General features: G+C 46.1%; 1 protein-coding gene across 1 annotated transcript; it reads right to left on the minus strand.

Annotated features, from left to right (window-relative positions):
- Positions 1–3,427: 3,427 nt before the first annotated feature.
- Positions 3,428–12,161, minus strand: polr1f (RNA polymerase I subunit F). Its single transcript, NM_001146566.1, is given in 4 exon segments — positions 3,428–3,937; positions 4,762–4,970; positions 5,106–5,247; positions 11,855–12,161. Coding segments are annotated over 4 exon segments (1,104 nt in total). The 5' UTR covers positions 12,154–12,161; the 3' UTR covers positions 3,428–3,483.
- Between the last annotated feature and the right edge of the window lie 225 nt (positions 12,162–12,386).

Below are 12,386 nucleotides of genomic sequence, written 5' to 3' on the forward strand. Positions count from 1 at the left end.
CTCAGTGCAAGAGGTGTCACTGCAGTCCCTGGTGCGATTCCAGGCTGTATCACATCCGTCCGTGATTGGGAGTCCCATAGGGTGGTGTACAATTGGCCCAGCGTCATTTGGGTTTGGCCAGGGTAGGCCGTCATTGTAAATAAGAATGGGTTCTTAATGGACTTGCCTGGTTAATTAAAATGTTAGTTCGCACAGTGCTACAGGTGGGCAGAGATTTCACTTTAGGACCAATGGAATGGTCTAAAGTGTGCAAACTCCACCCACCCAGTGTACCAGACTACATTTTGATCATTTAGCAGATGCTCTTATCCAGAGCAACTTAATCAGCGCATTCAACTTAGGTAGTTAAGTTAACCACCAACCTGGACTCAGGGGTAGACGTAACATAGTAAAGGTAAATCCTGGACATTCCAATTAATATGATGTTAAGTTTCATATGGTATGTATTAATTTGTGGATGTCCATCATCCATGTCATACAATATGTTAGGAATTGCAATTCATACTTACGCTTTTGCTAAACGTATTATAGGTTAGGAATTCAGATTTGTTGTGGCTAACGCTGACGTTAGCTAGGTGGCTAACGCTAACATTAGCTAAGTGGCTAATGTTTGTTAGGCTAGGGGTTAAGGTTAAAGTAGTTGCAAATGAGCTAAAATGCTAGTTGTCTGATGAGATTCGAAAGCACAAGCTTTGGGTTGCTAGACGTAAACGTTACACGCCTACCCATCCACCATGACCAACCACCCAACTTTAGTTTTTACCTTAAGTAACCATTCCAAATGTAACAAATAGTAATTTGAGAGTACCAAATTGATGTTTACTTTGTTACGTCTAGTCTATGAAACCAGGCTGCAGCCACATTACAGTCATTGCAAGTAAAACTTTCCTCAATAAAGCAGCTATCTGCAAAACCATAGTAAGAAAATTGAAGTGGGAGTGTTCGTGTAACTCCATGTACAACAGTTAGGTGCTCGTTTTGATTCACCCAATGATATGGAATAACCCTACATCCTAGTCTAAAACAATGATATGGAATAACCCTACATCCTAGTCTAAAACAATGATATGGAATAACCCTACATCCTAGTCTAAAACAATGATATGGAATAACCCTACATCCTAGTCTAAAACAATGATATGGAATAACCCTACATCCTAGTCTAAAACAATGATATGGAATAACCCTACATCCTAGTCTAAAACAATGATATGGAATAACCCTACATCCTAGTCTAAAACAATGATATGGAATAACCCTACATCCTAGTCTAAAACAATGATATGGAATAACCCTACATCCTAGTCTAAAACAATGATATGGAATAACCCTACATCCTAGTCTAAAACAATGATATGGAATAACCCTACATTGAGGATCCTAGTCTAAAACAATGATCATTACATATTAGACATAACACAAGGTCTAATGATCCATTTCTCACCTGTGTGTGCAGCTCTGCTCTCCATTCCTCAGATTAAGTGAGGGGTTGTGGCTCAACATATTTGCCGACTCCACACGCCTCCTACCTAGTATGAACCCGTCTGATCGGATTGCATGTTAACTTCCTAGTACAAAACGTGACAAACTGTACAATTATGAATCACCCACTCAGGCGACTTGGGGAGATGGACATACCTCAAATTAGTTGTTGTTGGTAAGCCCTTCTCGTGGAGCTGCGTCATCACCTACATCTACAACTAACTATCCTCTACCACACTAACTTAGAAAAAAGGCACAACACAGTCACTCCCAAATATATCATTATTTAATTAATAAAAACACTTTCTCTGCTTTGCTGAGGTCTTCAATGTGTAGAAGGACTAGACAGCGGTAACATCTCTTCCCTTCTCTCCGGGGCCTGGAGAACAACAACACACCATCTCCGTTCCAAATGAAACCCTAATTCCCTACATAGTGCACTACTTTTGGCAAAGAACCTATATGATAGCCCTATGTGACCCTGACCCAAACTAGTGCACAATGTAGGGAATAGGGTGCCATTCCAGATTTGAAGACACTGGTAAAGCCGTGACGAATATCCCTACAGCATGTGGATGTGTTCTAGCGGAAGCTAGAAGGGTAAAACCTGGAGTTCTTTACCATGAGCCATGGAGGCTTCTAGAAATGACTTGGCTCCCTCTGCAGGTTTGTAAAGGGAACTACACAAAGAGCTGCATCAACAGAGACACAGACCAACCCAACAGTATGGGAGGTTTGTAAAGGGAACTACACAAAGAGCTGCATCAACAGAGACACAGACCAACCCAACAGTATGGGAGGTTTGTAAAGGGAACTACACAAAGAGCTGCATCAACAGAGACACAGACCAACCCAACAGTATGGGAGGTTTGTAAAGGGAACTACACAAAGAGCTGCATCAACAGAGACACAGACCAACCCAACAGTATGGGAGGTTTGTAAAGGGAACTACACAAAGAGCTGCATCAACAGAGACACAGACCAACCCAACAGTATGGGAGGTTTGTAAAGGGAACTAGACAAAGAGCTGCATCAACAGAGACACAGACCAACCCAACAGTATGGGAGGTTTGTAAAGGGAACTACACAAAGAGCTGCATCAACAGAGACACAGACCAACCCAACAGTATGAGAGGTTTGTAAAGGGAACTACACAAAGAGCTGCATCAACAGAGACACAGACCAACCCAACAGTATGAGAGGTTTGTAAAGGGAACTACACAAAGAGCTGCATCAACAGAGACACAGACCAACCCAACAGTATGAGAGGTTTGTAAAGGGAACTACACAAAGAGCTGCATCAACAGAGACACAGACCAACCCAACAGTATGGGAGGTTTGTAAAGGGAACTACACAAAGAGCTGCATCAACAGAGACACAGACCAACCCAACAGTATGGGAGGTTTGTAAAGGGAACTACACAAAGAGCTGCATCAACAGAGACACAGACCAACCCAACAGTATGGGAGGTTTGTAAAGGGAACTACACAAAGAGCTGCATCAACAGAGACACAGACCAACCCAACAGTATGGGAGGTTTGTAAAGGGAACTAGACAAAGAGCTGCATCAACAGAGACACAGACCAACCCAACAGTATGGGAGGTTTGTAAAGGGAACTACACAAAGAGCTGCATCAACAGAGACACAGACCAACCCAACAGTATGGGAGGTTTGTAAAGGGAACTACACAAAGAGCTGCATCAACAGAGACACAGACCAACCCAACAGTATGGGAGGTTTGTAAAGGGAACTACACAAAGAGCTGCATCAACAGAGACACAGACCAACCCAACAGTATGGGAGGTTTGTAAAGGGAACTACACAAAGAGCTGCATCAACAGAGACACAGACCAACCCAACAGTATGGGAGGCCACATTGGGCTGAAGCTGTAACCAAACTATGTCACCAGGTGTACTTAAGACATTCCATTAGTCAACATCATCATCTTTTAATGTTTATTCAGTTTCACTCAATTTTAGTCGCAGTGACACAGTCACATCATTTATTTTTCTTCTTCTTAGTTTTGGGCGTTTCAGGATCTCCATGGAGAAAGGACGTGATATCGTCACCCTGTTTCCTCTTCCTGTTTGGCTTGTCACTAAGGTAACCGCTGGAGTCGCTCCCCTGCACCTCCACAGGACCTCTCCCACCCACTTCTCTCTCCTCATCCTCTTCGTTCTGTCGTTTCTCCTTCCTCTTCTTCTTCTTCTCCTCAGAGTGTCCGTTAGTGCTGCTGTCCTCCACTGTTCCGTTCACAGCATCTCCGGGGGCTGGTACTGAAACCACCTCCTCTCTGTGTTTCTCCTTCCTCTTCTTCTTCTTCTTGGGTTTGACGGTGGCTTCGGGCGAGTCCTGGTTGGGTTGTAGAGCAGGTTCTGTGTCTGGTTCCTCCAGCTGTTCTGTGGGGTCAATAGGATCAGAACTCTCTCCAGCTGCCATCAGCTCCTGAACCCTGAGAGAACACACAACTGTTTAGCCTCAGATAACACAGCTCTAACATATCCTCATACAGCTTGCCCACTGCCGCGCGAGGCCCATACAGCTTGCCCCCCCCCCTGCCGCGCGAGGCCCATACAGCTTGCCCCCCCTGCCGCGCGAGGCCCATACAGCTTGCCCCCCCCCCGCCGCGCGAGGCCCATACAGCTTGCCCCCCCCCCGCCGCGCGAGGCCCATACAGCTTGCCCCCCCCCCGCCGCGCGAGGCCCATACAGCTTGCCCCCCCTGCCGCGCGAGGCCCATACAGCTTGCCCCCCCGCCGCGCGAGGCCCATACAGCTTGCCCCCCCCCCCCCGCCGCGCGAGGCCCATACAGCTTGCCCCCCCCCCCCCGCCCGCGACCCCCTGCCGCGCGAGGCCCATACAGCTTGCACCACCCTGCCGCGCGAGGCCCATACAGCTTGCCTCCCCCCCCGCCCGCGAGGCCCATACAGCTTGCCCCCCCCCCCGCCGCGCGAGGCCCATACAGCTTGCCCCCCCTGCCGCGCGAGGCCCATACAGCTTGCCCCCCCCCCGCCGCGCGAGGCCCATACAGCTTGCCCCCCCCCCCCGCCGCGCGAGGCCCATACAGCTTGCCCCCCCCCTGCCGCGCGAGGCCCATACAGCTTGCCCCCCCCTGCCGTGCAAGGCCCATGCAGCTTGCCCCCCCTGCCGTGCGAGGCACAGAATCACTGGCCCTTGATCACTCGATCCAGCAACTGGGATGCAAAGTGATTTGTACATCAGTGATTCTGCACAGTCCGACTGCAATGTAATCCATCTCAGACACACCGTAACCTACCGTGCCCTGCCAAGTCTTCCTCTGATCAGCAGTACTCCGACTGTGTCTGCATCTAGCTGACAGACCTCAAACTCCAGCTCCGCCCCTATCCTGGGTCCTGCCTCCTTCCAGGTCTCCATGGTGACGTGGGCTGGCTTCGGAACACTGGCGTTGAAACAGCCATGGACCAGACAGCCCACGTGACTCACACCAAGCTTATTAACTGTACCCTGGAGAGGGGGGGGGGTACAGTTAGATTACCATGGTAACTAGCTACAACACATCAACACTGTGCAGTTGTCTGTAAGAATCACATCGGTTCTGTATGGGTTACTCACAAACAGTTAACATAGCTTGCCTCTCACCAGTAGTTTCTGTCCTCTCTGGGGTTGGAAGACGACAAAGTTGGCTTGTATGTCGAGGTGAATGTATCCGTTATCGTCGTAGATGTCTCCATGCTGTCTCAGTAAACTGACCTCATCATAGGCCAGAGGCACACCTTTCAGACTGCACAGGGAACACCGGTCGACAGGGTCATATTCATTAATGCACACCACAACAAAACGTTTTGCAACAGGAAACTTAAAAAAACATTTCAAGGTAGGTCCCTCCCGTTCCAGACAGTTTACTTCTGTTTGGTTCCTAGAGGATACGACCCGGGAGTGTTATCGTCAGCAGAGAACACGCCAGATACACAGATGATTATGTGCAGGCCAGAAGATCAATGTAACATATTTCATGTGGTTCCTGGGATGTTTAATACAAGTTCAGAGCATTGTAAAGATCTGATATTCTGCACAAGCCTGCACGCTATAGAGTTGACCTAACGACACCTCCTGGCGGCCATGTTGGAAGACCACCACATGAATTATTCTGACAACAGCCGAGTGGCTACCCCAAACTGCATGATAACAGTGCCTAAAACTACTTCATTCAGTATTTGGCTGCTCTAACAAGGCAGGAAAGAAAACAGTTAAAATTATAATAAAATGAACAGATTCCCACACCAGGACTCAAGAACTGTCAGAAAAGCGAAGAAAACGTTTTACCCGTCAAGAGCTGAACCCAGACAGCTGTCAGTAACTGGTCTGCTACGATCATTTAATCACTGGTAAATCACGTCTGATCGATTTCGAGTTTAGTTTAGCTGTTGTGCTAACAACAACACTAAATTAGCTAGCTAGATAGCTTGTAGTCCAGCAAATAGCATGTATTGTGTGAGATTAACATTTTTGGGGAAGCTATTTTTCACCCTAAAAAAAGATGACATGCCTCTATCATCATAAGACTACTACTCCTAATGTGATGAGTAGATTGGATAGTCATAATTTAGGATATGAATAAGCGTGTAGTGGCATAGGTTTATAGGCTATGTCAGAGACATTTTCTTTGCACGGGAAAAATGTGGCCTTCTGATAAACACTTCTACTAAACTTTATGACTGGAGAAATGAGCAGAATCTTGTTAATACGCTGGTCGTCCAGATCAGATCAGTAAAAAATACCTGGTCTTGAATGCAACCATGTACTCTAGGCCTTTGAAAAAGGGCTCCTGGCTAAAAGGGATCTAGCTTGTACCAAATTGTCGAAAGTATTTTTTTTATTTTAGCTAATGCTAACCCTTTTCCTTACCGTAACCTAATTCTCCTAGTCTGCTACGAAATGTAAAACATGACGTTCATTTGACAACAGCTGTATCCCTTATAGCCATGACTATGAAAAGGGGGAGACTATACAATATTACATCCATATAGCCAGGAGGACCTTACTGTCCCCCCCCCCAAAAAGAAACTCCAACGATAATTTGTTGAGAACTTTATTCATAAGAGTGTATGTACATTACAGCATAGGACAAAGGCCTCAATGGGATAGGACAACCTGCTGTGTTGACTATTGGTTGTTCCAGCCCAACAATAGATTGAATCTTTATATGACACTAAAACAGCTGAATGAATCAAACACACAATCAAACAATTAAAAGCCCTGATGGTACAGGTAGCTAAAGAAGTGAAATCTTACTTGGATAGGTTATCCCACTGGCTCTGTTTTCTGGGTCCTTAGAAAAACTCAATAATGGGGCAGTTTGGGGAAGTTTCAAATTTGATTTGATTTTCTAACATCAGGGGTGCTTTTCATTTGTTTATGTACTACTGTAGGTTCACCAGCTGACCTCTATCAAGACACACACGTTGACTGGATTCCCACTGTGAAGGTGAGCAATACTGCAGCAGCATCAGATTCCCACTGTGAAGATGAGCAATACTGCAGCAGCATCAGATTCCCACGGTGAAGATGAGCAATACTGCAGCAGCATCAGATTCCCACTGTGAAGATGAGCAATACTGCAGCAGCATCAGATTCCCACTGTGAAGATGAGCAATACTGCAGCAGCATCAGATTCCCACGGTGAAGATGAGCAATACTGCAGCAGCATCAGATTCCCACTGTGAAGATGAGCAATACTGCAGCAGCATCAGATTCCCACTGTGAAGATGAGCAATACTGCAGCAGCATCAGATTCCCACTGTGAAGATGAGCAATACTGCAGCAGCATCAGATTCCCACTGTGAAGTTGAGCAATACTGCAGCAGCATCAGATTCCCACTGTGAAAATGAGCAATACTGCAGCAGCATCAGATTCCCACGGTGAAGATGAGCAATACTGCAGCAGCATCAGATTCCCACTGTGAAGATGAGCAATACTGCAGCAGCATCAGATTCTCACTGTGAAGATGAGCAATACTGCAGCAGCATCAGATTCTCACTGTGAAGATGAGCAATACTGCAGCAGCATCAGATTCTCACTGTGAAGATGAGCAATACTGCAGCAGCATCAGATTCTTCGACTACTACTTTGTCCTACAAAATCTGGTATAATGATTAGCCTCTTACAAATGATCACACGATCCCGTGTGGCTCAGTTGGTAGAGCATGGTGTTTGCAACACCAGGGTTGTGGGTTCGTTTCCCACGGGGGACCAGTACGGGGGAAAACATTTATGTAATGTATGCATTCACTACTGTGAGTCGCTCTGGATAAGAGCGTCTGCTAAATGACTAAAATGTAAATGTAAATCTAGTGTTATTGTTTTTAAACGGAGAACCGAACAATATGTAAAACAGTGTGTGAGTTAAGCTATTCTCTGCTTCAGATGCACAATGTCAACTGCAAATTCCCACAAGGCTAATGCCATCATACTGTATCATACTGCTAGTGGTTCCCAACTCCGGTCCTCCAGTACCCCCCCCCCCCCCAACGGTAGTTTTATTGTAGCCCCGAACAAACACACCGGATTCAATTTGTCAACTAATCATCAGGCCCTCAATGAGTGGAATCAGGTGTGCTTGTCCGGGGCTACAATACTGGAGTTAGGCCTACAGCAGTGGCTGCATTGGCGTTGCATTGGCGTTGCATGCCATTATCAACTGCAAAATGATTTCACGTTGCTGATATCCGTATAAAAAATAAATAAATAAAAGGACAATCAAAACTAATTGATCAAACTAATTGGAGCTTATGACTGAACAAAAAAGGTCATTTCCATTTGCGAATACAACACAGACAACTTAGAGATTCCCTTCCTCTCTCTATTGCAGGACTGTGATCTGTGATTCATCAACACTAGTTCAACATCAAAAAATTGTTAAGTTAACAATTAAAACAATTTTAAACACTTAACCTCAAATAATCATCACTTACATATAATTTCAAAGTGTACTATTAAGCTAAATCACATGTAAAAGTTTGACATTTTAGTAACAACTAGGCTATTATTACCATTATTATTTTTAAAAGTAAAAAAGTAAATAACAGGACTGGAGTAGGCTAGTGGTTAGAGCGTTGGGCCAGTAACTGAAAGGTTGCTGGTTTGAATCCCAGAGCCGACAAGCCTCAGTTGATGTGCCTTTGAGCAAGGTACTTAACCGTAATTGCTCCTGTAAGTCGCTCTGGATAAGAGCGTCTGCTAAATGACTCAAATGTAGGTGGCCAACCTCGCTCCACTGGTCCCCGATCTACTGGGTGAGCAGACTTCTGTTCCAGCCCAGCAACAGCAAACTTGATTATTAACTTATTAGGTTTGATACATTGACTCAGGTGTGTTAGTGCAGGGCTGGAACAGTAGCCTGCACAGCCAGCAGGGTTGGGTCTGCCCCAGTCACAATAGGTTTATACATTGTGTGAATTTTAAAACTGTATTTTTGTTCATAAAATTTGCAATCATAGCTACACATATAATCCAGGGTTTGAAAGCTCCGCCCTACGGGACTCCCGATCACGGCTGGTTGTGATACAGCCCAGCATCGAACCAGGGTCTGTAGTGACGCCTCTTGCGCTGCAGTGCCTTAGCCCGCTCGGAGTCCAAAAGGTATCGGAACCCACCCAATGTTAGTAGTGTTTTACATCAAATCAAATGTTATTGGTCCCATACACATGGTCAGCAGATGTTATTGGTCACATGGTTAACAGATGTTATTGGTCACATGGTTAGATGTTATTGGTCACATGGTTAACAGATGTTAATGGTCCATACACATGGTCAGCAGATGTTAATGGTCCATACACATGGTCAGCAGATGTTAATGGTCCATACACATGGTTAGCAGATGTTATTGGTCCATACACACGGTTAGCAGATGTTATTGGTCCATACACACGGTTAGCAGATGTTATTGGTCCATACACATGGTTAGCAGATGTTATTGGTCCATACACACGGTTAGCAGATGTTATTGGTCCATACACACGGTTAGCAGATGTTATTGGTCCATACACACGGTTAGCAGATGTTATTGGTCCATACACACGGTTAGCAGATGTTATTGGTCCATACACACGGTTAGCAGATGTTATTGGTCCATACACATGGTTAGCAGATGTTATTGGTCCATACACATGGTCAGCAGCTGTTATTGGTCCATACACATGGTTAGCAGATGTTATTGGTCACATACACATGGTTAGCAGATGTTAATGCGAGTGTAGCGAAATGCTTGTGCTTCTAGTTCCGATCATGCAGTAATATCTAACAAGTAATCTAACAATTTCACAACAACTACCTTGTACACACAAGTGGAAAGGAATGAATACGAATATGTACATAAAAATATATAAATGAGCGATGGCCGAACGGCATAGGCAAGATGAAGTAGATGGTATAGAGTACAGTATATACATATGAGGTAAGTAAACATTATAGAAAGTGGCTAGTGATACATTTATTACATACATTTTTTTCATTATTAAAGTGGTTGGAGTTGAGTCAGTATGTTGGTAGCAGCCACTCAATGTTAGTGATGGCTATTTAACAGTCTGATGACCTTGAGATAGAAGCTGTTTTTCAGTCTCTCTGTCCCAGTTTTGATGCACCTGTACTGACCTCGCCTTCTGGATGTTAGCGGGGTGAACAGGCAGTGGCTCGGGTGGTTGCTGTCCTTGATGATCATTTTGGCCTTCCTGTGACATCGGGTGGTGTAGGTGTCCTGGAGGGCAGGTAGTTTGCACCCGGTGATGCGTTGTGCAGACCTCACCACCCTCTGGAGAGCCTTCCGGTTATGGGCGGAGCAGCTGCCGTACCAGGCGGTGATAGAGCCCGACAGGATGCTCTCAATTGTGCATCTGTAAAAGTTTGTGAGTGTTTTTGGTGACAAGACAAATTTCTTCAGGCTCCTGAGGTTGAAGAGGCGCTGTTGTGCCTTCTTCACCACACTGTCTGTGTGGGTGGACCATTTCAGTTTGTCCGTGATGTGTACGCTGAGGAACTTAAAACTCTCCACCCTCTCCACTACTGTCCCGTCGATGTGGATGGGGGGCTGCTCCCTCTGCTGTTTCCTGAAGTCCACGATCATCTCCTTTGTTTTGTTGACGTTGAGTGTGAGGTTATTTTCCTGACACCACACTCCGAGGGCCCTCACCTTCTCCCTGTAGGCCGTCTCGTCGTTGTTGGTAATCAAGCCTACCACTGTAGTGTCGTCTGCAAACTTGATGATTGAGTTGGAAATGTGCATGGCCACGCAGTCGTGGGTGAACAGGGAGTACAGGAGAGGGCTGAGAACGCACCCATGTGGGGCCCCTGTGTTGAGGATCAGCGGGGTGGAGATGTTACCTACTCTCACCACCTGGGGGCGGCCTGTCAGGAAGTCCAGGACCCAGTTGCACAGGGAGGGATCGAGACCCAGGGTCTCGAGCTTAATGACGAGTTTAGAGGGTACTATGGTGTTAAATGCTGAGCTGTAGTCGATGAACAGCATTCTTACATAGGTATTCCTCTCGTCCAGATGGGTTAGGGCAGTGCGATTGCGTCGTCTGTGGACCTATTGGGGCGGTAAGCAAATTGGAGTGGGCCTAGGGTGTCAGGTAGCGTGGAGGTGATATGGTCCTTGACTAGTCTCTCAAAGCACTTCATGAAGAGGAAGTGAGTGCTACGGGGCGATAATCGTTTAGCTCAGTTACCTTGACTTTCTTGAGAACAGGAACAATGGTGGACGTCTTGAAGCAAGTGAGGACAGCAGACTGTGATAGGGAGAGATTGAATATGTCCGTAAACACACCAGCCAGCTGGTCTGCGCATGTTCTGAGGACGCGGCTGGGATCTGGACCTGCAGCCTTGCGAGGGTTGACACGTTTCAACGTTTTACTCACGTTGGCTGCAGTGAAGGAGAGCCCGCAGGTTTTGGTAGCGGGCCATGACCATCAAAGTCTTTTGTGCCACTGATCTCGAAATCAGGCATGCAACAGCAAATATATTCTAAATAGTAACTATTTCGGGATGATATAGATTTCAACTGCAAAGTAGGAAGCCTGCTAGATAGCTCTGGTCCAGGGCGTTGTTCAACTACGCTCTCACTAACGAGTTGTTTAGTGACTAGCTTCAATATAACTAACTACTTTCTTAACTCGAAAAAGTGGAGAGATTTAGAGTAGCCAAAATGTTTCTGTATGCGCAAACTGTCATTTATCCAAAGTACGAAAAAAAGTAGTTTTTTACCGCCAGACTACCTCTGGTGCGCATGTGTCGGGTCTACATGCGTATTACAACGTGTATAAACTAGCAGCACATCGCTGGTTACTAGCCACTTCGTGAGTTAACTAACTAGCATATTCAACCCATAGCTTACCTTTCTGAGTATCTTAGCAGTTCGGTGTTCAGTTCCTCTTGGATCCCTGTCCGTTTCTTCTTCAGGTACATGGGCGACAGGGCAATATGTCTCCTGTGCGTGTCCATGACTAGACACGAGTACGGCGTTGACACCAGCTTACATGCGTCAGCGAACGACGGGATCAGACTTGGAAACGCGCCTGGGTCTCCACCGCCTGCCGCATAAGGTCCGTTTGCTGTCGGATTGGTTAAAATTGAGACTTCGGTGGACATTTTTGCGTGTTTCGAGTCGTCTTCTATCTGCTCCAAGTTCGCCATGCTTCTGGAGACAGCAGGAAGGAAGTCGACGAGGGAAGACTTCCGTAGTGAAGAGGGTCCGCGAGTTTAGACAGTCGGTGTTTTTGTTATGTCGTCTCCTAGCGGAGAGGAGTAGTCGAAAACTAAACCTGCACACATTCCACTCCACATTCACTGACCCCCTTCTCTACGTTAGACAGATACAGCTCTTCATTGATTGTGTGCCATGATTGAAATACATTCAAGAAACTCAA

Source organism: Salmo salar, chromosome 14 (assembly GCF_965601325.2).
Source record: "Salmo salar chromosome 14, fSalSal1, whole genome shotgun sequence".
Classification (NCBI taxonomy): Eukaryota; Metazoa; Chordata; class Actinopteri; order Salmoniformes; family Salmonidae; genus Salmo; species Salmo salar.